This window comes from Dipodomys ordii, unplaced genomic scaffold (genome assembly GCF_000151885.1).
Source record: "Dipodomys ordii isolate 6190 unplaced genomic scaffold, Dord_2.0 Scaffold163, whole genome shotgun sequence".
Classification (NCBI taxonomy): Eukaryota; Metazoa; Chordata; class Mammalia; order Rodentia; family Heteromyidae; genus Dipodomys; species Dipodomys ordii.
In genome coordinates, this window is record NW_012267379.1 from 428,332 (window position 1) to 454,385 (window position 26,054).

Here is a 26,054-nt window from a genome sequence, read left to right on the forward strand (position 1 = left end):
ACTAATACTCTGTCACTTGAACTGGACTTTTGGCAGTTAATTGGAGATGAAGAGTCTCACAAGGTTTCTTGCCTGTACTGGCTTCGAACTGTGATCCTCAGACCTCAGCCTCCGGAGTAGCTAAGATTACAGGTGTGAGCCACCAGCAACCAGCTGAATTTTTTATTTTTGTTCATGTTTTTTCATGTGAACAATAACTGGACATGGTATTTAAAGGGGCTTAATGAGGTGGGTGCTGTGGCTTATGCCTGTAACCCTCCTCAGGAGGCTGAGATCTGAGGATCATGGCTCAAAGCATCCCAGGCAGAAAAGTCCACAAGACTCTCATCTCCAGTAAACTACTCAGAAAAAGCCAGAGATGGTGCTGTGGCTCAAGTGGTAGAGCTACAGCTTTGAGTATAAAGAGGCTCAGAGATGGCACCCAGGCCCTGAACAGCCCCAGGACTGAGGTGGGGGGGGGATAGGGGGTAGGGATTAGTGAGGATGGAAAGTGTGACCAAATGGTAGAGTCCTGTTGATCAAACTTGAGGCCCTGAGTTCAAACCCCAGTACCCCCAAGAAAGAAAGCATAAGTAAAATAGAAAATACAAATAAGGAGGGTTAGTCTTGTGTCACTCAGGTCACAGAGACCAACACCACATTAGTTTGAAACTTGGGTGTCTTCTCAGTTCTTAGCAGCACCTTATTGGACAGCTAAGAGCCTGAGTGTGAACTGGAGGCAGTGCCCTGGGTCACACTCACCACATGACCACCTGTGTGTGTGAGGCGTGAGGTCCCTTTCCCACCTTCCCCATCCCAGGGTCCTAGGGTGGCCCTCTCTCCCAGCACCCTGTCTGTCCCCTGGGCTGGCCTGTTCTATGGGCCACGGTCACCTGCTTTTTGCCTGTCCTCCATCGGGCATGTATTTTCTTCCTTTTTTTTTTTTTGTCGGTCGTGAGGCTTGAACCCTGGGCCTTGGCGCTATCTCTCAGCTCTTCAGCTCAAGGTGAGCGCTCTACTACTTAGGTACAGCGCCACTTCCGGTTTTCTGGTGGTTTATTGGAGATAGGAGTCTCACAGTCTTTCCTGCCCGGGCTGGCTTTGAACCTCTATCCTCAGATCTCAGCCTCCTGAGGAGTTAGGATGACAGGCGTGAGCCGCCAGCGCCCGGCGCGGGCGTGTATTTTCTTGTTGAATGGCCTGTTGCGGTACCTGCTGCGACACTCCTGGGTGTTCGGGGAGTGCCCAGTGACAGTGGCTCTGAGGAGCTCAGAACCTTTCACTGGAGTTCAGTGGCAGGGGGAAATCTTAGCCTGCATGCCGAGCAGTTGGAACGTGTCTTGAGGACCCACAACTTGCCAAATAGCATGTCTGAAGCAAAGTAGCTGGAGTGCAGTGGCATCTGTCTGCAAAGGGCTTGTAGTCCGTGTCGGTTTCTTTGGACCTTGCTTTTGCCCAGTAACTTGTCTCTCTCCATACTCTGTGAATTAGGGTGCTTTGCGTGTGGGATGGAGAATGGATTCCGAGTCTATAACACCGATCCACTCAAGGAGAAAGAGAAACAAGGTAAGCAGTGATGGCCATTTTCTGCATCTCACCGTCCAGTCCCAGAGTCTAGAGCTGGCCAGGAGGTGGCTCTATGTCTGTAACCCTCCTTAGGAGGCTGAGATCTGAGGATCACGGCTCAAAAACAAAGCATCCCAGGCAGAAAAGTCCACAAGACTCTCACGGTGGACTGGACTAGGGCTCCACCTGCCGGCTCTGTGCTGAGGGAGAAGAGTGTCTGGTGTCTCTCCAGTCTTCTCCCGAATCTTCACTCCTTGCCAGTTCTTTTTCTTTCTTTTTTTTTTTTTGTCGGTCGTGGGGCCTGAACTCTGGGCCCGGGCGCCGTCCCTCAGCTCTTCAGCTCAAGGCGAGCGCTTTACCACTTGAGCCACAGCGCCACTTCTGGCCTTTTCTGCTTATGTGGTGCTGAGGAATCGAACCCAGGGCCTCATGCATGCAAGGCAAGCACTCTACCACTGAGCCACCTTCCCAGCCCCATGAAATAAAATTTTAAAGAACATGTACACTGGTAAATAAAATAATTCTATTACTTTTCCTATTTTATCAGGGAACAGATGAGCATTTAGAAGGGTGCTAGAATTCTGGAGTGCAGGATTGTTTGGTTTGTCTTTTCCTTACATGTTTGGCAGTTCTTGTCTCTGCTGGGGTGGTCATGCGCTGCTGCTGAGTGAACAGACCTCAGATGAATGAGCAATATCCATTTGTCTCTAGTTTGAGTTGTTACGTTTCTAGAGCTGTTTGTCTGTAAGAAGCAGGTGTTGGGAGTGCCTCCAGCAGAGACTTTGAGAAACACTTCTGAAGCCCAGAAGAAGCAGCCTACCCTGGGCCAACCAGCTCTGCCCTTTACCTGGCTGCTGTGTGATCCTGGGAAGGGTCCTCAGATTCTCTGGGCCTCAACTTTTGTTAAACTGAAGACGATAAGCAATGCTTCTTGTATAAAGTTGCTCTAAAAATGAGTAAGTTGGCCAGGTGCTTGTGACTCACTCCTGTAATCCTGGCAGCTTAGGAGGCTGAGATCTCAGGATGGAGGTTCACACCAGCTTGAGAAAAGTCTGTGAGACTCTTATCTCCAGTTAGCTACTAGAAAACTAGAAGTGGCGTTGTGGCTCAAAATGGTAGAATGTAAGCCTTGAGTAAAAAGCTCAGGGACAGTTCCCAAGCCTTGAATCCAAGCCCCACGACAGAACAAGAAAAAAAGGAGGGGGGTGGGTTGGAAGGAATAAAGCATATAATTAGTGGTTGTCACTTGCACACAAGCTTACGTGTGCACCAGCTTTATCACAACACTGTTCACAGTTCCATCTACAGCTATCCCTGTGCACATTGTCATGGTCACAGTCTCACCATTACAGCCATCCCCATGCACACCAGCACAGTCACTCTGATCATGACACCCCACCCCGTGCACACCAACCAGCACAGATCACAGTCTGATCATGACACCCCACCCCGTGCACACCAACCAGCACAGATCACAGACTGATGATTACAGCCATCCCTGTGCACACCAGCACAGATCACAGTCTCACTGTTACACATTACCTATGCACAGGGATTGCAGTCTGTGATCCAGCATATACCTCAAAACTGTAGAGCACCATAGGTTTTATAAACTGTTTTGTCTTGTTCTTATAGTCTTGTGATAAGAGTTAGCTTAACATTTAAGCACTGGTGGCTCACACCTGCAATCCTAGCTACTCAGGAGGCTAAGATCCGAAGATCATGGTTCAAAGCCAGCTCATGCAGGAAAGTCTGTGAGACTCTCACCTCCAGTTAACCACCAGAATTCCAGAAGTGGTGCTGTGGCTCAAGTGGTAGAGCTGAGGGACAGCGCCCAGGCCCTGCATGGATGCCTCGTACTGGCACCAACAAAGAAGAGTGGCGTGCTGGGAGCGATTGAACAGGATGCATTGCGTGCACACAGGGACGTGTGACACCAAATGCCTGCCGTCGTAAAACTATCTGAAGACAATAGCTTAGACGGTTTAAAGGGCGAGGTGCGTAATGTTACAGTCTTCATATTGACATGCTTTCTTAAACTCATTTCAGAGTTTCTGGAAGGAGGAGTCGGCCATGTGGAGATGTTGTTTCGCTGCAACTATTTAGCTTTAGTTGGTGGTGGGAAAAAGCCGAAATACCCTCCCAACAAAGGTAAGGTAGTGCTGCCCTTCCAGCCTGGCCACACGGAGGCAAGTTCTGAGCTTACCGGCACATTCTCTGCAGTGGCCCCAGGCCACGTGGGAGCCTCTGGTCGCCTTGGGGCAGAGGGTGAGGGGAAAGGAGCGTCTGACTGAATGGATGTGGAGCGTCTGACATCTTCTCTTGGTAACGGAGGGCTTGCTGAACTGCGGTTGGCTGTCATAGATGTCACAGACTAAAGCTTCATGGGAAGACACGGCAGCGTGCAGGCTCTGGGTGTGAGCACTGTGTGTGTGTATGCGTGCGTGCATGCATGAGCGTTGTAGCTGAGATGGTGGAGAGCTGCCAGGCGGCTCCCTTGCCTGCAAAGTATCTTAAGCTAGCACTTACCTGAACGAGGAAGAGACCGAGTGAGGTAGAGCACACAGAAAATGTCACCCCTACTTGGGAAGGAGGGGAGTAGTGGGGTAGGCTGGAGGCAGGTCTCAAGTTCTAGGGGAGAGAGGCGTTGTGTGTGCACTAGGGAAGCGTCCGTATAAAAGCAGTGCATATGCAGAAGCAACACATGGGGGTGAGGAGCTGGGGCATCTGTGTGGCAGTGCCGCTGGCGCCCTGAGGACTGGCTGGGCAGCCAGCGTTGGCAGGTTCCAGGGTGGGTTGGTAGGGGGAGAGGAGCGGAAGGGAAGGAAGGGAGTAGAAAGGGAAGTATGAACAGATTTCACTGTTAAATGTATTTCCGTGTGTCTCCTGGGTCATACACCCGGGCCCCGGGCTGAATTCTCAGTGGCGTTTGTGGGCTGGCCCGACAGGCACCTCTGTTTTTGTTGTCGTGTCCACCAGGAGCAGTGAATGGGAGGGGATTGTGAGTTTCTGCTTGGCCTGTAGGTAGTTGTTCAGCCTCTTAGGTGCATGCTTGTCTGTGCCGGCACATAAAGCTGTGTAGCGAGACCGGCCGGGCGCCCTGGGAGGGCAGAGGGCCCGGCGGGGCACAATCCTGCTGATGACTGACTCGGACCAGGAGCAGTCTGACCACCAAGGAGGAGAGGAGATTGTGAGCAGCAGGTGGCTAGCCCCTGTCCACAGGCAGGGGAGCTGTTTTTCACTATCGAGTCTCGCTCACCTGTAAAATCTCACACAAAACTTAAATTTCCTCATGGTGACAGTGGTGGCAGTTCCTCCAGCGTAGTTCCATCTACAGGGGACGCAGGTAGGGTGCCAGGGGAGGCGGAAGTGAAAAACAAAAACTGAAGAATGAATGGCGCGTAGGCTTGCTGGCTGCCGGCTAAGAGAGTAGTTGTGAGGATTGGAGGGAAAGCAAGCATCTAGTACCGAGTTCTAATTCCAGTCTCAAGCCAGAAAGTCGTTCTACAGAAAATATAATTGGATGTGGGTGAGAAAGGACTGGGCAAGAAGGTAAGATTTAAGGGCTGGGAAGGTGGCTCAGTGGTAGAGCACTTGCCTTGCATGCCTGAGGCCCTGGGTTCAATTCCTCAGCACTGCATACGCAAAAAGAAAAAAGCCGGAAGTGGCGCTGTGGCTCAAGTGGTAGAGCGCTCGCCTTGAGCTGAAGAGCTGAGGGACAGCGCCCAGGCCCAAAGGTTCAGGCCCCACGACTGGACCTCCCCCCCCCCCAAAAAAAAAAAAGATAAGATTTAAGACAAACATGAAAAGTCAAAAACAAATCAAAACAATAAAGATAAACTCTGCTGGGCACTGATGGCTCACGCCTGTAATCCTAGCTACTCAGGAGGCTGAGATCTGGCCCTGGCAGTAAAGTCTCTGAGACTCTTAACCTCCCAGTAAACTCATAAGAAAAAGCCAGAAGTGGAACCGTGGCTCCAAGTGGTAGAGTGCTGTCCTTGAGCACAAACAGGTCCCAAGTTCAAGCCTCCCCCCCACCAACAAAAAAGATAAACTTGTAGCTGTGCGCTGGTGGCTCATGCCTGTAATCTTAGCTACTCAGGAGGCTGAGATCTGAGGATCACGGTTCAAAGCCAGCCCAGGCAGGAAAGTCTGTGAGACTTATCTCCAATAAACCACTAGAAAACTGGAAGTGGCACTGTGGCTCAAGTGGTAGAGTGCTCACCTGGAGCTGAAGAGCTGAGGGACCACGCCCAGGCCCAGAGTTCAAGCCCCATAACCAACAAAAAAAAGCAAATTAAGATAAAAAAGATAAACTTGTTAGCGTGAGCTTTTGTGTCCATATAAATGTATAAATGAGTGTGTGTGTATACACATATACACACAGGGGTGTAAGAGGCTGTGTACCTGGAGGTCTGGCCGGCCTGTGTGGAGACCTCTGATCTGCCCTGCAGTTAACCCAACACATGGAGTAGGGATGCGTGCTCCAGGGTGGGGGGCATGCCTCAGGCCCCGGGCTCCCTTGGTGCCCTGCCCCACCACACGGTCTCCCAGAGTCCACGCTTCCGGTGTTATACCTGCCTCTGATTTCACCAACACTCACCTTCTACGCTGGAGTAGAGCTAGCTGGCCTAGAACTTGCCTTCTGCCTGTTTTAGCCTCCTGGGGACTGGGCCCTGCTCCACTGTGCATGGCCCTTTAAATAGAGCTATTGTCTCTAGCTCTGGCCCATTGAGTGTTGCAGTCCGTCTTGTTTTTGACTCAGTAGAAGGGGAAAGGGGACTATTTGCTTGAGCTAACCAGGTAAAGATGGGCTAGCAGATTAAGGACGCACAGGTCCGTGCGTAAGGCAGGCTGGTGGCCTGAGACCTTGGCCAGTTTGTGTGTGCCGAGCGGGGAGGAAAGGGAGACCAGGAGCAGCCGCCTGAGGGAGGGTGTGAGCGTCGGCCCTGGCCATTCCCGGGGATAACCAGGGGCGCGCCGTGGTCCGGGGCGTGAGTGTGCTCCTGTGCATTTCAGTGATGATCTGGGACGACCTGAAGAAGAAGACTGTCATCGAGATCGAGTTCTCCACGGAGGTCAAGGCAGTCAAGCTGCGGAGAGACAGGTGGGCCGGCGCCTTCCTCGGCTCTGGGGGGGAGGAGCGGCGTGGGGATGACGCGTCCACAGGGGAGCCTGGGGAGCTCTGCCTGCCCGGGGCCTGCCCGAAGAGCACCGCCTCACTCGCCCCCAGCCCGCGTGGAGAGCCCGTGCTGGAGGAGGAGGACGGGCTGTGAGTGGTGGCCTTCGTGTCTCCAAGGGTGACAAGAGGTCACAAAACGTGCCTTTCCCGTTGAAGGGGGAAAACCGACCCATTTTTCTTTTCAGAATCGTGGTGGTGTTGGACTCCATGATTAAGGTGTTCACATTCACACACAACCCCCATCAGCTGCATGTCTTTGAGACCTGCTACAACCCTAAAGGTGAGGGCTGGAGGGGGAGCTCTGGGCGCGGGTCCTGATCCTGGGGTGTGGGGGCAGCCGCGGCCCGGCCGCTGTGGTGCGCGGGGCCCTCACCCGGCCCGGCCGCTGTGGTGGCCCGGCCGCTGTGGTGCGCGGGGGCCCTCGCCCGGCCTGGCCCTCCCGCAGCCTCGCCCTCCCGCAGGGCAGGTCCTCCTGCACACACCACAGGTGCCTGCAGTTTCTTCTCTTTCCTAACTTGCTTGTTCATTACCATCACAGCTCTTTACCCCACTGCTACCGGACAGGGGCTGAGGAGCGTGAGGGTCAAGTTTTGGCTTCCTTCAGTCTTAGTTTTTGTGCCTGGCTTTGTCCGCTGTCGGCTGAAGATTAGCTCTGACTTCATTCGCACAGTGAGCTAGGTGCACGGCCAGGGACAAGGCCGGTGGAGTCTTAGTGACGTGCACCTGTGCCTTCATTTCTAAGTGTTTGAGGGGTTTTTATGCTGTGTTTTTTGCCTGTGGAGTAGTTTACCTTTTAGCGTTGATTGCAGTCCCAGCAGCAGTAAATTGGCAATTACACGGAAAGAGTCCCCGATACCATTTCCCAGCATACCGTTTCCCATCAGCGTGTCTTTGACTTGGGGATTCTGGGTTGCGGCTGCCACTCTGCTTGTGGACTGGAGGACAGAGAGTATGTTTGGGTTGTGAGGCTCAAAAGCCTTGCCATTGTCAGCTCTGGTGGATTTGTCTCCCCAGGCCTCTGCGTCCTGTGTCCCAACAGTAACAACTCCCTCCTGGCCTTCCCGGGCACCCACACGGGCCACGTGCAGCTCGTGGACCTGGCCAGTACGGAAAAGCCGCCCGTGGACATCCCCGCACACGAGGGCGTGCTCAGCTGTATCGCTCTCAGCCTGCAGGGCACTAGGATCGCAACGGCGTCCGACAAGGTGAGGCCCCGTTGGAGCTGGCCGCCCCAGGCCGCTCCCACCGCAGACCAGGCTTGCGCTAAGACAGCCTGGCGGGGGCTTCTGTGAGTCCAGTAGTGGAGGCCGGGGCCAGGAGGGTGGCAAGTTCATAGCCAGTCTGGGAGCCTGGGCGATACGGTGAGACCCTACCTCAAAATAAGATAAAAATGGGCTGGGAAGGTGGCTCAGTGGTAGAGCGCTTGCCTTGCATGCATGAGGCCCTGGGTTCGATTCCTCAGCACCCCATAAGCAAAAAGAAAAAAGCCGGAAGTGGCGCTGTGGCTCAAGTGGTAGAGCGCTAGCCTTGAGCTGAAGAGCTGAGGGACAGCACCCAGGCCCAGAGTTCAGGCCCCACGACCGGACCCCCCCCCCCACAAAAAAAAAGAAAAACTAAGATAAAAACAAACACAAGAAGAAAGAAGCCCTGCAGTTCACAGCCAGGTCCTCCCTGCGGCTTCTTGGCAGAAGGCTCTGAGCCACTCAGAACTGCGTGGTGTGTCTCCGTGTGTGCTCCTGGTTGAATTTCCACCATCTTACATTTAAAATACGGCACTATTTTCCTGCAGGTTGCGTGATATGAAAAAGTTGCTTTTAACAAGGTTTACCTATGACTTGTTTTTACTTTCATTAGCCTGATTTTATACATTTCCAAAGACAGTTTATGCTTTTTACTTTAACTTTTTTAAGATTGCAAGTCTAGTATCTGTAGAAAGCCACTCACTTTGGTGGGGTGATAGCTTGCGCGAGCGTGTCTGCCGCCCTGGCGTGTGGGCGTGCCGGCAGCTCTGCCGCCCCTGGCGTGTGGGCTGGTGCTGGGGCCGTGGCTGAGGTGTGAACCGCACTTTTGCCCCTCCACTGGACACGCTGTGTCTGGAGGCTGCTTTTGTCTCTAGGATTGCGTGTGTCCTCATCGTAACTCAGGTGAGATTTCCTAGACTGGAGAAACGGGGCACCAGCCTGGGCCTGAGGTTGTTCGGGACTTGGCCAGGGCGCCAGCTGCCGGGGTCTCGGAAGGCCTTCCTGTGTGGTCTCCTGAGCCGTCCTGGCCCCTGCCCTGTGCTCTGGGTGGCTGCGTCGGCAGACCAGGGACATGTGGGAGTTTGGGAGGTTGGGCAGGTGGGTTTGTGAATGCATGAATATTTCAGGAACGGTGACATGTCAGTTGTTGATAATGAAACACTTCGCTGTTTTTCAAAGGGGACCCTTATAAGAATATTTGATACTTCATCAGGGCATTTAATCCAGGAGCTACGAAGAGGATCTCAAGCAGCTAATATCTACTGGTAAGGGGGCCAGCGACTGCCCTGGAGATCAGCCCGTGAGAGGCTCACGTGGCAGCAGGCAGGTCTTGATTGTTACTGACTCCCCCTTTAGTTATGGAGGACACACTCAGATGCACAGCGTGGCCGCTCTGCGCCCTGAGACCACGCAGTGCCCTCACCTCCTGCGTCTGACTCTTCCTGGGTTTTAACGCAGATTTTGGACCTCCCCTGTTGATTGTCGCATCCCAGCAGGCCCTCGGGCAGGCCGCCCCTGGGGGTCTGCAAAGTCCTTGGGTGCAGCGTGCTCGGCTGTCCTCTGCTCTGCTGGCTAGCGCCGGCACCTGGGGGCAGCCTGAGCCTCTCAGTGGGCATGGGGTCTCGAGCCCCCCCCCCCCCAGCCCAGGTGGCACCCTGGGGTGTCTGGAGACAGCTGAGACTATGCTTTGCCTCTTGGGCTTTTCCTTCTCTTTGTACCATGAAGAATATGTTGGATATCAAAGAGCAGGTCCTTAAAACTGAGTTCTTAGGCACTGGTGGCTCAGGCCTGTAATCCTAGCTGCTCCTGAGGCTGAGATCTGAGGATCGAGGTTCAAAGCCAGCCCTGGCAGGAAAGTCCATGAGACTCTTATCTCCAATAAGCCACCAGAAAACCGGAAGTGGTGCTGTGGCTCAAGTGGTAGAGTGCCAGCCTTGAGCTGAAGAGCTGAGGGGCAATGCCCAGGCCCCGAGTTCAAGACCCATCAGTGACAGAAAAACCCAAAACCTGTGCTGTTGAAGCTGGAGTGCTGAGGCCTCCGCAGCTGGCAAGGCAGCGTGTCGGGCCTGGGCGTGGGCCTGAGTGTCGGGTCTCGGCGCGGGCCTGAGCGCGGGCCTGAGCATAGGGTCTCGGCGCGGGCCTGAGCGCAGGCCTGAGCATCGGGTCTCGGCGCGGGCCTGAACGTCGGGTCTCGGCGTGGGCCTGGGCGCGGGCCTGGGCGCGGGCCTGAGCGTGGGGTCTCGGCACGGGCCTGGGCGCGGGCCTGAGCATCGGGTCTCGGCCCAGGCCTGAGTCTCTGTCTCCTTGGCAGCATCAACTTCAATCAGGACGCGTCGCTCATCTGCGTGTCCAGTGACCATGGCACCGTGCACATCTTCGCAGCCGAAGACCCAAAAAGGAATAAGCAGTCAAGGTAAGTGTCAGGAATGCTGCGGGCTGGCGGCGCTGTCAGGTGCTGTGAGCCTGGTACCCCACGCTAATGCTGTCAGGTGCTATGGAACACCACAGCAGTTTTTTCTGGAATGCTGGTGGAGAGACATTTCCTGGAACTGGGCACACTAACCACGATCTCATTTAAAAAACATTTCTAAGGACTTTGAGGTTTTATGTAAGTAATAAAAGCTTTTTTAGCCGGGCGCCAGTGGCTCACACCTGTAATCCTAACTTCTCAGGAGTCTGAGATCTGAGGATTGTGGTTCAAAGCCAGCCTGGGCAGGAAAGACCGTGAGACTCTTACCTCCAGTAAACGATCAGAAAAATCAAAGTGGCGCTGTGGCTCAAGTGGTAGAGTGCTCGCCTTGAGCTGAAGAGCTGAGAGGCAGCGCCCAGGCCCAGAGTTCAAGCCCCACGACCAACAAAAAGAAAAAAAGAAAAAAAAATTAAATAGAACTAAAAGCATCAAGTTTAAAGCCTTGGTGTTTGGGGTGGTCTCTGAGTTGAAGTGTCTGTCTGACTTGGTAAGCCCCACCCCTCTTCGTGTCCCCACAGCCTGGCGTCAGCCAGCTTCCTTCCCAAGTACTTCAGCTCCAAGTGGAGTTTCTCCAAGTTCCAGGTCCCCTCCGGCTCTCCGTGCATCTGTGCCTTTGGAACGGAGCCCAATGCAGTCATTGGTGAGTGGTCCCCTGGGGGGAGGGGGGCGAGCTTCTGCCCTGCCGCCTTCCCAGGAGACGCGCCCCCTTACTGGACCGGTGTGCGTCGGGCTGCCCTGTGCTCAGGTCCTGGAGGCCGTTTGCTTGCATAGCGTGGGGAGACCTGGGTGCTCTTAACTTCGTGGAAGAGGGCCGTGGTGACATGCTCTCCCCTCTGTCCCAGCGATCTGCGCCGATGGCAGCTACTACAAGTTCCTGTTCAGTCCCAAGGGCGAGTGTGCGCGGGATGTGTGTGCACAGTTCCTGGAGATGACGGACGACAGGCTGTGATGCCCTGTGGCCGCGGCCGCGCTCGGGGTGCCCGCGGACTCCTGGGACCGCGTCCTGAGGCCGTGCGTGGCTGTCCTTCCAGAGCCGGGCTTACGGCTCCCACATTAAAGAGGATCACCGTCCCAGCTCCGCAGACGCTGCCCTGTCATTCAGCTCTGGCGTTGGCGTTCGTGGTCCCGCTGCTCCCTCCTGCCTGCCCAGAGCAGCCGTGATGGCAGAAGCTTGTGTCTGCAGCAGTTCCATCATTGCCCCCGAGCCCCCGGTGACGTGCAGGTGGGCACGTCAGCCTGTGCAGCCTGGGCTGCTGCACAGAGACGCAGCCGGCCGTTGAGAGCGCCTGCGCCCAGCGTGGCGCCCCACGAGGCCTGGTCCTCGACCGACCGGGCTGGCTCTCCTGGTTAGACTGGGTTCAAAGGGAGTTTTCCGGTACAGACAGGGGCCAAGTCGGGTCGGAGAAGGCGGTGGGTAGTTTGGGGGCCTGCCCTGCAGTGCCCACTGCCATCTGCCTGTCACTGGGAACGGTGGCAGCCGCTGCCCCCTCCCCCTGGCATCTGGAGGAAAACTGTACACTACCCTGGAGCAGGAGACGTGGCGGCACTGGTGTGGGTACAGGACCTGCGTGGTGGTGCCACCGAGCTGTGCATTAATTGTCTTGAGTCCTTTCCAGGAAGCCCGGTTTTAGTTTTGAGTTCGTGTTGCAGACATTTAAACTCCACCCGACGTCGAGTTCCCCGGTGTCTTCACTGTGATGTAATCAGCTTTGTGTGTGGATTCCGTGTCAAGTATGCATGTTGCCCCCATGTGTATTTAATCATGAAACTTAATTTTTGCACACTTATTTGTACTGTTCTTTTCAATAAAAGTGACTAATTTTGTTGTACTCTGTACCAGAGGCAAGCAGAGCCGGGCCTGGGAAGCCAGGTGCCCCTTTCCTGCTGAGGGGCCGGGATGTGGGTCCAGGACGTCCGGCCTGTGCCCGGCCTTGTGTGCTCTTGGCTGGACTGGCCCCTGAGAATGAGGGGAAGGCTGTAGGAGAGCAGGGCTCAGACAGAACTGCTCCCTGTGGGGTGGGCAGGGAGCAAGGCCCTGCACAACTCTACACATTTTTGCGGTTTAGTGTATCAAGTTACAGCCCTGCCCTCGGGTGCAGAGCTGTTGAGCCGCCCTGTGCCCAGGCTGCAGGGGCTCTGCCACGGGCAGTGGCTTGGCCGTGAGACGTGTACACGGCTTGCAAATGTGCTGGGCTGACCTGAAGACAAAGGTGGCTGTGATCGCCTGCCCTCCCCACTGTGAAGACCCCCGCTCCGACTCCTTCGTGTCCTCTGGTTTTGTTGTTGGGAGCTGGACCTCGACGTTGGGGCTCAAGGGCTCTGGATGACGATTCTCCCCCTCCCTAGGACCGCCTCTTTCCTGAAGAGCCCTCCCTCCCCTTCCCCAGCCTTGCATCTGATAGGCAGGTGCTCTACCTCGAGCCACGCCTCCACCCTTCTTGTCTACTTTTCATGTAGAGTTGGGCCGGCCTGAGTTACAGCCCCCTTTGTTTGCATTCCACTGTGCCCAACTTTTTATTGGTTGAACTGTTAGCTTTAATCCAGTCCTCCCAAGTAGCTAGGATTCAGCAGAAGCCCAGCAGTTGTCTTCTGTCAGTGCCCTTTCCAAACCTTTTCAGGCTGTGACACTTAGTGACCCGACCAGACCTCCTCTACTGCTTTTGGGTGTGCTGCCAGGCAGGTCAGGATGCCCAGGCCTTACTGTGCAGCACCACACCTGCGGGCTGCCCGGGCCACGTGGCTGTGGCCACCGGGGTGTGGTGGGTGCAGACACCATGGCTGGAGGTGTGTCAGCTGCCCATCTGCACTGCTGTGGACTCCGCCATGCAGCACAGGGCCACAGCTTCCTGCTCACCGACACTGTTCTCGTGCTACCTTTTGCTGGAAGGCTGAGGCACCCATTCCAAGGATCTTACATCTGATTTTTGTTGTTGTTCATTGTGGGGCCTGAACTCTGGGCCTGGGCGCTGTCCCTCAGCTCTTCAGCTCAAGGCTAGCACTCTACCACTTGAGCTACAGCGCCACTTCTGGCTTTTTCTGCTTACGTGGTGCTGAGGACTCGAACCCAGGGCCTCATGCACACAAGGCAAGCACTCTTACCTTCCCAGCCCTCACACCTGATTCTTGAGCATTGGCAAGGCTTTCTGTGTTCTTTTAAAGGGCACAGACCTGAAATGAAGGCTCCACGCTGGGAGGGGGGTGAGGGATGGGAGCAGGGTGTGCGGACAGTTGTGGGGCTAAACTCGGGGCCTGGGCGCTGTCCCTGAGGTTTTGCTCAAGGTGAGTGCTCTATCACTGTGAGCCACAGGACCGCTTCTGGTTTCCTGAGGGTTTATTGGAGCTAGTTGTCTCATAGGACTCTCCTGCCCGGGCTGGCTTTGAACTGTGATCCTCAGATCTCAGTCTCCTAAGTAGCTAGGATGACAGGCAGGTGCCACAGCACTGTATTCACAAACTGGTCTGTTGAATAGCTACTCCTCTGTATATCTAAAAGTTTAAAAATACACTGACAAAGCATGTACAATAGCAATGAAAAATGTTTTTTGAGACAGGATCTCACAATGTAGCTTTAGCTGGCTTTGAACTTAACAGTCTTGCCCTGGATTGTATCACAGATATGTGCCACTCTGGGCCACCATGTCTGGCCCCTAAATCGTTTTTATACCAACTTCCTTTGCTGGGAGCCAGTGGCATACATACTTAACACTTTACTGTTGCTACCAAGTGCCTTTAAGTGCTGGAACTTTTGGGTCACTTCAAGAACACGTGCCTTGCGTCATGAGCACAGGTATAACGAACGTTTCTCTGGTACTTCAATTTTGGAACAAAGCCGCAGTGGACTCTGGTCTGTCCTCCCCGTGGACAGGGATTCTGGCTAGTCACACACTGCACACCTTTGTGGTACGTGCTGGTCACAGCCCTCTCATGAAGGCTTTACCCAGCCTGTTTCAAAGCTGGACAGCCCTGATGCAAGTAGCGCTCGGTCAGTTTCACCTGGTGGCTTGGTAACCTGGGGGTTGCCACAGCTTCGGGTATCTCTCCTCTATCCCCCAGGAACTCTTCGCTGTTGGCTAACAAGAACCCAGGTTTTCCAGCTTGGGGCCAGAGTTGAAGGGAAAAAAAAAGAACTGGGTGCCACAGTGGCCTGGCCCCTGCCGTGGGAGCTGCTTCCCCAGGGCACCACCAATGTAAGGAAGTGCTTCTGGAAGGCCACGTTCACCCCCATCTCCAGGAGGCCACCTGCGGGGCAGTGCCGCAGGGCAGGGCAGTGGCTTCAGTCAACAGCTGCTTGTCACCAGAGTGGCCCCAGGGCTTCTGCAGGTCGGTGACCACAGGTGCACACGCGCACACGCACACAGACACCCTTAAATCCTGGCTGTGTTCTGTGGACATGAATGCAGCAAGATGGCTGGTGCCCACAGAAACCCACTGGGAGCTAGCTCTCAGTGCGGTGACATCTAAGCAATCATATGCTGTGGTTTCTCTCCCAGAGCTGCCCCCTGCACTCACCATGCTGCTGCCTGCAGAGGCTGTGGACAGGGCTTCCCCCTCCCCACCAGCAGAGCTCTGGGTGCCCAGACCTTCCTCCAGTGCCCTTGAGGGTCCGACCGGAAGCCTGTGCCACCTCAGCTCATCTTCGAGGACGGCCCCCTGCCTTGTCCATTCTACTTGAATCCAGTGGACTCCAAGGGGGAAGTGGGGAGTTCTTGGTGCCAACTTCGCTCGGCAGGCCCGTGCTGGCCGGCCTCGTGCACAGCAAACGGGACGTGGGCCGTTTGAACCTCAACACCCAAGTACCGCTTCGGAAGCTGTTCCGTCTGTAGTGTTTTGACCCTTCGGCTGGATCAAGTATACAGATGAAATAGCAGAGAACCTGTTAAAATTTCTGCATCACCTGGCGGGCAGGGTACCCGCTGCTGCCCCAGTCCAGCAAGCCAGACTCCGGGTAAGGCTCTGCGTGCTCAGACGGGCACAGGCCAAGAAGAAAAGCAGAAGTTCACCAAAATGACGATACTCTATTCCATTAAAATGAATAAAAAATACTTTATTACATTTCAGGAACTTGGTACTTAAAAAAAATTTCCAATCTTTGCACACAGGCCACCATCTGTCTAGAACAGGGAAGCTGTCCCTTGCCACACCCCACAGAAAGCCCCGCGTGCTGGTGGCCACAGCCTCGGCCCGACCCTGGCGCGTGGAGGAGCCGGCCGAGGACGTGGGGTGGGCTGCGGCCCGCTGCCCCGTCAGCCACCCGCTTTGTGTCCTGGGGACACAGGCGGCACTTCCCTTTGTGCTGGTGTTTGGGGCTGGCTGCTGATTAAGGTTCTGGTTCTGGAAGGAGCTCAGGACCACCTTGAGTGTGACCCGCTGACGTTAGGCTGCCCACCTGCCCAGGACAAGAGCGAGACCCATCTGGGGCAGGACCAACTCCGAGTTCCCACGCAGGGCCTGAAAACCTGGAGACCGCCTGGGCACAGAGCTGGCTTCCTGTCCTCTGGCACAGCCCTGAGGGGACAGGTGTGGATGCCGTGCCGTGAGGGCGGCCCTGAGACCGAGGGCCACCGGGAGGCAGCTGTCCTCGCCTCTCACGCCAAGCGTTAGTTAGCAGACGACAACTCCAGAGCCCCAGTCTGCCGTCAGTGGCCGGCGGCCATGCTATGCAGGAAGGCGCTACCTGCGTCCTGGGGCAGCCCATCCTCGCCAGTGTTCGTGGAGACCGGCAGACGCGCACGGCACACAGGACTCGTAAGGATTAAACGCACCCCAAGGTGCTGGGAGGTGCGGGAAGCAGACCGCAGCCTGTGCCCGACAGTGGCTCTGGTCTGAAGGCAGACTTCAGTGGACACACGGTCTCACTCATGATTTCTCACTTTATTTGTCAAGTGACTGAGTTATAAAATCCATCTAGTGTGCAGTAATTCATAATTTTAATACGCATCATCTGCAGTAACAAGACAGCTCCATACCGTGACGCGACACGCAATACTAGAACAGACTTGTATTTGGTCTTTATGTAAATAATGTTTTAAAATTGCCTAAATATACCATTCTGAGCCATTTCATTCCACCAGGAAAATACAGGGTTTCTTCCCCCTCTCTTTAAAAAAAATTAAATACCAAAATAACTACATTTAAATAAATAATGTTATGATGATGACATTAAAGAACAAGGCTGCAGCCTGTCTGCCCTGCCCGCCCGTCTCCTTCCCTCTGGGTCTCAGGACTTAAGGAGAGAAGGGAGCCTCTGTGGAGGCAGATTTGGAGGGCAGGGCGCCCCGGGACGGGAGCCCAGCCTGGAGGGTGCTCACAGGAACCGCAGGCCCTGCGTCCCGGCCACACACAGCATGGGTTCCTAGGGTACATACTCGATCTGTTTTCCAAGGAAGGAAGGATGGAAGGACGGAAGGAAGGAAGGAAAGAAGGGAGGGTCTGTTGTTTTGGGCATACACAACACTTAGGAGACTGCTTTACTTAAGAGTAGGAAATGATACCAGGGACAGTCAACGCGCAGGAACGGACAAGGAGGCGGCGAGGAGGTGGGCGGCAGGGCGGGGTGTGTCCTGGTCACCCGCGCGCACTGCCCCCCGTTCTGACAGGGGGAGGGACGTGCAAGTGTCCCGGAGGAGCACAGGACAGATAGACCATCCCACCAGCTGAAAACAAACCACAGAAACAAACAGAATGGTGTCGCTGCTGTCCCCAAATTAACCCACGTGAAAGGTTCTGTGATTCCAAAATTTCCAGAGTAGAAATGGAGTGGTGTGAAATGTCAAAGACCCCCATTACTGTGTAAAGAAAGTACACCTCAAAATATTCTAATTCCACGTGAACAACAAAACACTGTCTTGTCTCCGGGAGGGGGGTGGCTGGCTCTGGCCCATCCCTTGGTGAGCCCAGTCTGCAAGATCCGCTCACTCAGGCGCTGGCCGGCCTCCACCCCACAGGAGGCTTGGGCCCAAAGGCCGGTCCTTGTTGTGCGTCCTGAAAAGCTGAGCTCACAAGCGGCGGCCCAGCGGGCGCTCTGCGGGAACACCAGCTCAAGCCGGGGGCCGCTGCGCACTGGCTCCCGTGTGACTTGGTCCATGGAAGGGAGTTTTAAGGCCACCTGGGTTTGTGTTTTCAGTGCTGGGAAGTGAAGTCCAACCGCAGGGCCCTTCCTTTGCACGGGCGGCGCCGCTCTCTCCTTTTGGCACCAGAGTTGACGTCCGCGTGAGCAGCGCTCAGTGCTAGTTCTGGAGCCCCTTCTCCCGCACGGCCACCGGAGGGGCGTCGACACTCAGGGCGATGACGATGCGCTCCCCGTCCTCGGCCTTGATCCGCTTCAGCTCCGGCTGCTCTGCCTCGTCGCCGTTTTGGCGCTTGGTGGGCAGGGAGGCCGACGCGGAGGCGTGGGTGGCCAGCATGTGTAGGGGGCTAGCAGCTGCGGAGGAGAGGCAGCAGGTCAGAACCCCCGCAGGACCCACTCGGCCCCAGAGCCCGGCCCGGGAACACGGCTTCCTGACCGGCACACACCCACAGCGGGGCTTCGGCCCCGCCACCCTCAGAGCCACGAGCCAGCTCAGGGTCGGGGGGCAGGGCGCCCGGCCGCAGCAGAATGGAGCTCCTGGGTGCCACACTCCTGTGGTGCCTGCTCGCTGTCACTGTGACCTGAACACACCTGGGAAGGTGGCTAAGTGGTAGAGCGCTTGCCTTGCATGCCTGAGGCCCTGGGTTCGATTCCTCAGCACCACATAAGCAAAAAGAAAAAAGCCAGAAGTGGCGCTGTGGCTCAAGTGGTAGAGTGCTAGCCTTGAGCTGAAGAGCTGATGGACAGCGCCCAGGCCCAGGGATCAGGCCCCACGACCGGAACCCCCCCCCCCAAAAAAAAGACCCAGGACAGCGGTCACCAAGTCCTGCAGGCCGATGTCAGCACGGCAACATGCATGCACACACACGCGGGCACGCACACACACACACACAGCTAAGGAGGAAGCCAGGTCCAAGGTGGCAGGCGTTGGGCTGAGGCAGGACCAGGATGCCCAGCGGGGCACAGTGAAGGAGGACCCCGGGCCCACGGAGACCACCAGTGCCGGATTTCCCTAGGGAAACGAGGCAGGGCGAGTGCAGGCGCTCGCTCATCAGTGTGGTGCGAGTGGCGGGGCGGGGCAGGAGTGACAAGGTGCAGCCTTGCAGGCGGATGCCCTGGCAGCGGGCACGGGTGTGGACGGCCTGGCAGCAGGCACGGGCACGGGTGTGGACGGCCTGGCAGCGGGCACGAGCACGGGTGTGGACGGCCTGGCAGCGGGCACGGGTGTGGACGGCCTGGCAGCGGGCACGGGCACAGGTGTGGACGGCCTGGCAGCGGGCACGGGTGTGGACGGCCTGGCAGCGGGCACGGGTGTGGACGGCCTGGCAGCGGGCGTGGGGCGGGGGGGTGGAGCCATGTTGCTGGTCAGCCAGGTGTGCCCAGCTGGAAAGCAGGCCGCCGGGCTGGAGGCTCCATGTATCGGGCCACGGAGGCAGCCGGTGGGCTGCAGTCAGAGCTGGCCTGGCCGGCCCTCGGGGGGCGGTGCCGAGGCCGCCGCCCTTCCAGGCTCCTTTCTGACACCCAGCAGCCAGGGGCGCCAAGGTAAAGACAAGTTGCAAACTCCCCAAAATGCAGCACAAGGGGGAAGAGCCTGTAGGCTCATCTGGCAGATTTTAAACAGCTGCAAGAAACAGCAGAGATCAGCGCTGCCAAGCAAAGGGCGGAGGTGGAGAGGGCGGCATGGCCCTGTGGGCTGTGGCTGCCGGGCCCCTGCAGCGCAAGACCTCATCTCACAACAGACTGACCGGCGAGAACACGAGGGATGGAATACCTAACCAGAAACTAGGTCAAGACCGGCTGGCTGTCTGTGGCGAGTCTACCCAGGTCGGTTCTTCTGCAGAACTGGAAAACAGAGCAGAGGCTCCACGCCCCACGCACGCTCAGCGTAGTCCTCCACATCTCCCCCAAAAAGGAAGGAACTCCTGGCTCGTTCCACAAGGCCACTGTCAAGCAAGCCCACAGCCAGCCGGACTGAGAAAACAGACCAGAGCGTCAAGGACAGGCGCAAGTCACCGTCACAGCACACTGAGCAGCCCATCTGCGAGACCAGCGGGTCCTGCCCAGAAGGTGTGCGTACCTGGTCCTGGTGAAGGACCCCATCACAGCTACACTAAAGGGAAGACAAACCAGCCATCATCCGAGTTGGCAAAAGTCAGCACCTTCCGTGAATGGAGGAAATGGACCGGTCACCACCCACAGAGGCGTGTGCCCCGAGACAGGGCCCTCAGCACTCCCCGCTGTACCCTGCGTCCTAGCTAGAGAGAGGAGACGTGCAGGGCAGGCAACGAAATGCAGGTAGACACAGTGGCACACGCTGAAACCCAGCCGCTTGGGGGCAAGCCAGCCAGCACCACCACCACTGCTCAACCCGGCGGGCTCCACAGCCAGCCAGCACCACCACCACTGCTCAACCTGGCGGGCTCCACAGCCAGCACCACCACTGCTCAACCCGGAGGGCTCCACAGCCAGCCAGCACCACCACTGCTCAACCCGGCGGGCTCCACAGCCCTTCAGGACTTCCTTTTTATTTTTTTCTGGACCTGGAGCTTGATCTGTCCCTTGGCTTCTCTGTGCTCAAGGCCTAGCGCTCTACCACTTGAGCCACTGCACCACTTCTGGCTTTTTCTGAGTCGTTTATTGGAATTAAGAGTTATGGGCTTTCCTGCCTGGGCTGGCTTCAAAATGTGATCCTCAGATCTCAGCCTCCTGAGTGGCTAGGATGACAGGTGTGAGCCACGGGGGCCTGGAGAGGATTTAACCACGGCTAGGTGCCTGATGTAAGCAAGGCGGCCCAGAATCCCACACTGCTTCCTGTCTGAACTTGAAAGGGCTTTCAGAGCAGCATTCTCTACTTCCACTGTCTTCTCTTCAAAGTTCGAAAACTTGCAAACATCAACAGCCGCCCTATGTGAAGAGCAGGGCCATCAGACAAAGGGCCGTTCACCACCCACCAAAGATGCGTCTGCGCTCGCCTCTTCTCTTTCCAGATAGTGTGTGTGCTAGTCTAGCGGGAGCCCTGGCTGCCAACTCTCTTCCAGTCCCTCGGCCTGCAACGTAGAAACACAAAGCCATCCACACCTGTCATCCTAGCTACTCAGGAGGCTGAGATCTGAGGATCGCAATTTGATACCAGCCTAGGCAGAAAAACCTGTGAGACACTTATCTCTGATTAACCCCAAAAGCCCACGGTGGAGCTGTGTGGCTCACGCGGTAGAGCACTAGTGTTGAACACGAGGCTCAGGGACACGCGCCCCCCCAGGGGGCCAGGAGCGGGAGGCAGCCCCTGCCACAGAGCAGGTCTGGCCGGGCGCTCAGCGAGGCGGAGTCCTTACCGCTGTTCACCTGGCTGTGCACGGCGGGGGGGATGGGCACCACGTGGGTCCCGTTCTGCGTGACCGTCTTGATCGGGAGCTGGTGCTGGCCCAGAGGCGCTTGCTGCACAATGGTGACCGTCTGCACGGGGGGGCCTGGCGACGCCTGGAGGATGCGGCCAGTGGCGCCCAGCGCGGCGTGGCCAACTGCAGGAACAGGCTCTACCTTCACTGAAACCCAAGAGAGACAACACCACTAGGGTTAGAGGAAAGCCGATAGACCTCACACCGTAAAACAACAAGACCATCACCCGAGCCGGGGGCAAACGGCTCCTGCCTGCCATCCTAGAGACTGAGGACCACGGCGAGGGGCCAGCCGGGCCAGGAAAGCCCGTGAGACTCACTGCCAACCGAGTGCCAGACAACCGGAAGTGGCACTGAGGCTCCAAGTCATAGAGCCCGAGCCTCGGACAAAAAACCTCGGGGACAGCGCCCAGGCCCTGAGTTCAAGCCCCACAACCGACAACAAAGAGTACTGCCTGGTTTTAAGACTGGCTGTAGAATGTCTCAGACCAGTCGACACAGAAGACTGGAGTCCTAGAATGTGCAGCGCCTGGACGGTCCCATCCCCAGCAGCGAAGCAGGAGAGAGAGTACCCTAAAAAGACACCCCTCCGCCTCCGCCTCGCTCACCTCTGACCTCTCTGTGGTCGCCATTCTCTTGCGGCTCTGCCTTCGGAGGGGCCAAGACTGCCGCCTGGGTGACCACGGCCTGGCCGGCGACAGTGTAGGTGTTTGCCGGGGCCAGCGCGGCCACGCTGGCGACCGACACGGCTGGTATCTGGTGGACGAGGTGGACGGTTTGCACCACGGGCGGCTGTGAGGCAGAGGTGGTCACCGGGGCGGCGACGGCGTAGGCGACGGGCTTCATGGCTGGGGGCAGCTGCCGCTGGACGGTGATTAAGACGGGCTGACTGGAAAGAGGTGAGCCTGGCAGGAGAGCGGGGAAGGGCTGAGGCGTGCACCCCCTCCTTCCCCACACCAAGCCTGGCCAGGGAGGCCGGCCGGGAACCTCAGGACGGGGCCCTGTTTTGCCTTATGGTGACGAATACTAAGAGAAAGGTTAGTATCTCAAGTTATTAATTCCTACACCTCTTCTCTACGAACACAGCGCCCTCCCAGGGCTCCCTCCTCACGAGATGTCCACACAAGGCCCACGTCTAGTGGAAGGGAACCCCGCACGCAGCCATCTGTGGCTGTCCCAACACCCTGTCCTTGGTGGCTTGAGGCTTCGACTAAAGTAACAGAGACATCAGCCCGGCGGGCTGGGAGGAAGCAAAGGGGCTGGGGGGAGGGGGAGGGGGAGGGGGGGAGGCCGGGGGTGGGGACACCGACCAAGACACGCTGTGCGCTTCCACAGACAGGGCGACTGGAAACCCTTTGTAAAACTACTAAAGACAGCCCTGACAGGAGTGGCAGTCATCACGCCGCCCCTGCCCTTTGGCCTTAGGACGGCAGGAACACAGGCTCCCAGCAATGCGTGCGTGGGAGGCCTGGGAGGGCACCAGAGCTCCAATAACCACCGACGCTCAGTGACACCAGACTAGCTGGCCCGGGAACATTCATCTAACACACACACACACACACTCACACTCTCTTTTGGCTCCCTTAGCTTTTTGTTGTTGTTAGTCGTGGAGCCTGGGGACTGTCCCTGAGCTCTTCTGCTCAAGGCCAGCGCTCTACCACTTATAGCCACAGTGCCACTTGGAGATAAAGAGTCTCACTGGGACTTTTCTACCCAGACTGGCTTCAAACTGCAATCCTCAGATCTCAGCCTCCTGAGTAGCTAGGATTACAGGCGTGAGCCACTGGCATCCAGCTATACAAATCCTTAATAACAATAAAATTATATTTTAAAAATCCTCTGGAAATGGACTTAGCAAAAAATCACGTCAAGTGAGGAAAGCCAAGCTCAGAGAGATAAATGGCTCATGGTTTCTTTCATACACGGGAACTAGATGTAAAACCCATGGGGACATGATAAATTATACAGAGATCAAAGGAGGACACTCTTTGGAGAGAAACATAAAAGCCCAAGGTCTATGGCATCTGATGATGCACAATAATACCTTAATACTTATCAAGATGAACTCCAGGAAATGGAGACGAGATATTTTTCTTTTGCTATTTGTTTTCTTTTACTTTTGTCTCATTTGTTCATCTACATGTCTTTGGGAAGGTGAAGGGAGCACAAAAATGGAGAGACAAAGGGTGAACAAATGCACAGTGGCACTCCCTAGACACTGGAAGAGGAGCTGTGCAGCTGTGGGCGGAGACGGGAGGGAAGGAATGGGAGGGGAGGGGAGACACAGCTCTGCCCAGCTTCATGCAGCTCCCAGCACACACCTTCACAGTAACAATACAAACAGTCTCCAGGGTGGGGCTGGGAAGGTGGCTCAGTGGTAGAGCGCTTGCCTTGCATGCATGAGACCCTGGGTTTGATTCCTCTGCACCACATAAGCAAAAAGAAAAAAGCCGGAAGTGGCGCTGTGGCTCAAGTGGTAGAGCGCTCGCCTTGAGCTGAAGAGCTGAGGGACAGCGCCCAGGCCCAGAGTTCAGGCCCCACGACCGGACCAAAAAAAAAAAATAAAAATCTCCAGGGTAAAGGTTTTGTTTTTTTGATGCCAGTCCTGTGGTTCGAACTTAGTTTTGGATATCTTCCCTTTTTTTGCTCAAGGCTAGCAGTTCTACTGGTTCCTCGTGGTTAATTGGAGAAGAGAGCCTCACGGACTTTTTGCCTAAGCTGGTTTCAAACCGTGACCCTCAGGTCTCAGCCTCCTGAGTAGCTGGGATGACAGGTGTGAGCCACTGGCTTGGTCTGCCTATTCATTAAGTGGATTCCTTTTCTGCGGTTATGAAATAGCACACTCGTGCTCCTGCTGGTTATGAAATAGCACACTCGTGCTCCTGCTGGTTATGAAATAGCACACTCGTGCTCCTGCTGGTATGAAATAGCACACTCGTGCTCCTGCTGGTTATGAAATAGCACACTCGTGCTCCTGCTGGTTATGAAATAGCACACTCGTGCTCCTGCTGGTTATGAAATAGCACACTCGTGCTCCTGCTGGTTATGAAATAGCACACTCGTGCTCCTGCTGGTTCTCCAAAGTCTCGGGCGGATCCCTTGGCACCCTGCGCCACGCAGCAGGTGTGGGGCGGGGCTGTGCACCGGGGCCTCAGCCCCAGCCTCGCTGCCTCTCCTGCTGCATCTTACCTGGTGCGCTCTGAGCGAACCGTGCCTCCTGGATGACTGCGAGTTTGGGCTGTGTGCCGCTGGGCTCAGGCTCCAAGGGGGCCGGCGAGCCTTCCCTGGACAGGCTCTCAGGGGTCTGGGCGCCACTGGAATGAGCAGACAGCACTCCTGCGTGGTTGGGGGAGGCCGGTGCACTCCTGGGCCACCAAAAGAAGACAGTGGGTTTTACAGTGACGCACTCGCCCCAGCAAGTGTCAAGTGTCCCTTGTCCTGGGCCCACACCTGGAGCCTCCTGGATATGACCAGTCGGCCCGTGGGCTGGGCCTCACACTCAGCCCCAGGCCTGCAGGAATCTGCAGAGCGCGAGCTGGCGGGGGCCTGGGGTCAATGCCAAGCCCAGGTCCTCTTTTGGGAAAAGCAGCGTATTGGTGATACAGTTTTTAGAAATCAGGCACATTAAAAACGATCTTGAGTTTAAGCAGCGAAAAGGAAGCCCTGAAGAACGGCTCATGTGCCGTCTCAGCAGTCAAGGAATCGGCAGGCACGAGGTAGCCCACATCGTTTTCCAAATCACCAACATCCACCAGAAGGTACTGGGGTCCTTGGTTTCTGCTAGGAACTGGTGCTTACCAGCCCCGGGGCCTGCTTACCGAGAGGACAGTGGCCCCAGAGGGGTTCTGAAGCAGGGCACGCCCCGGGGCCGCCGCTTCCGGAAGGCCTGCTCCACCAGCTTGCTCTCGGAGGCAGGGTCTATCCTCCAGAAGGAGCCCTTGCCCGGCTCTTCCTGGGATCGTGGCACTTTGATGAAGTAGCGATTCAGGGACAGATTGTGGCGGATGGAATTCTATGGGACATAAAATACATAGAATTCATGTAAGGCTGGGCTGAGAAATCAAAATGTGCCCATTTTAGTGCGCTGAAAAGCAGAAACCTCAGTGTCTGCAGGACTGAGCGCGGCGCTCCTTGGTGAACACTGGGTTTTACGCCTTCAGCTGGCAGCCAGCTCGAGTGAATCCCACAGCAGGTAGGCTCGTGCGTGCGTGCGTGTGTGTGCATGCGTGAGAGAGAGAGAAAGAGAGAGAGGGAGGAAGTAATGAATCTGCACAACACAGAAAATGTCATTTCCAACCTTAATCTCCTTTCAACCAGAAAACAAGGTGCCTATGATGGGCTGCCCTCATCAACCTTGCCAGGTGGAGACTGAGACCCAGCTGCCCAGACCCCACCCTGGAGAGGAAGAGAGGAAGGGGCAGTGGTGCACACCTGTACGCCCAGCACTGAGTGGCGGGGCCAGAGGCCAGGCCGGACTGACTACACAGCAGGACCCAGAACCAGCACAAAGAGAGAGCGAGCAGCGAGCATGAAGTAGATAGCGAAGGCTAAGAACTGTGACCGGTACCAGTAACAGATGCTCTGGTCTGTTTGCAAAGTACATTTATTTAGTTTCTTATTTGATCCTCACGGCTCTAAAATGTGAAGCAGAGAGTCAATTTCAACTCCCACTCCAATATTCTACTTGGAAAGTCCACTCCAGGTTTTCCAGGCCAGGCCACACACCATCACTTACTTACTTATTTTGCAGTACTAGAGTTTGATCTGGGGTTTCTGCTTCACCTCTTTCTTGCTGAAGTAACTCAGGGTCTCATGAGCCTGAACCTCCATCCTCCTGTTTGCACACGTGCCACCATGCCCAGTGGCTGGCTGAGTGGCGTCTCACAAAAGTCTTGCCTGGACTGGCCTCAGTGATCCTGTTGGCCAGGTCCTGAATAGCAGCCTACAGGCAATGAGCCACCGATAGCCAGCTGTAACCGGCCTTCATGTAGAGCTGCCAGCCATGTCCTGAAATCCTGAACTGTCAAAGGCAGCAAGGAAGTCAAATGCAGAGTCAGACTGCTTTACAGAGCAGCCTGGGCTGTCCCAGTGCCGACAAGCCACGGCTGGGGGCTGGGGCTGGGGTTGGGGCCTGGGGCTGGGGCATGGGGTACAG

General features: G+C 56.1%; 2 protein-coding genes across 2 annotated transcripts in view; one reads left to right on the top strand and one right to left on the bottom strand.

The window, feature by feature from the left end:
- The first annotated feature begins 1,177 nt into the window (after positions 1-1,177).
- Wdr45b (WD repeat domain 45B) lies at positions 1,178-12,267 on the top strand. Its single transcript, XM_013033141.1, has 9 exons — positions 1,178-1,545; positions 3,595-3,696; positions 6,565-6,652; positions 6,913-7,007; positions 7,742-7,932; positions 9,148-9,233; positions 10,280-10,381; positions 10,957-11,078; positions 11,281-12,267. Exons 1-9 carry the CDS (start codon positions 1,488-1,490, stop codon positions 11,385-11,387), a joined length of 951 nt encoding a protein of 316 aa, XP_012888595.1. The 5' UTR covers positions 1,178-1,487; the 3' UTR covers positions 11,388-12,267.
- The window catches only part of Foxk2 (forkhead box K2), a 48,290-nt gene continuing 28,838 nt past the window's right edge, over positions 6,603-26,054 (bottom strand). The window contains exons 5-11 of the mRNA XM_013033086.1: positions 24,718-24,911; positions 24,089-24,264; positions 21,508-21,804; positions 20,837-21,046; positions 16,780-17,858; positions 9,976-9,980; positions 6,603-6,613 (exon numbers count right to left, since the gene is read on the bottom strand). Of these exons, the coding sequence (XP_012888540.1) occupies positions 17,665-17,858; positions 20,837-21,046; positions 21,508-21,804; positions 24,089-24,264; positions 24,718-24,911 (1,071 nt within the window). The 3' untranslated portion in view covers positions 6,603-6,613; positions 9,976-9,980; positions 16,780-17,664. The remainder of the gene's footprint in view (positions 6,614-9,975; positions 9,981-16,779; positions 17,859-20,836; positions 21,047-21,507; positions 21,805-24,088; positions 24,265-24,717; positions 24,912-26,054) is intronic.

Bases quoted from the DNA above. Each gene is read 5' to 3' on its own strand.
- Wdr45b (XM_013033141.1), top strand. From the start codon at position 1,488: ATGGAGAATGGATTCCGAGTCTATAACACCGATCCACTCAAGGAGAAA. The intron at 1,546-3,594 runs GTAAGCAGTGAT...AACTCATTTCAG, and splicing joins CAAGGAGAAAGAGAAACAAG to AGTTTCTGGAAGGAGGAGTC. The intron at 11,079-11,280 runs GTGAGTGGTCCC...CCTCTGTCCCAG, and splicing joins GGAGCCCAATGCAGTCATTG to CGATCTGCGCCGATGGCAGC.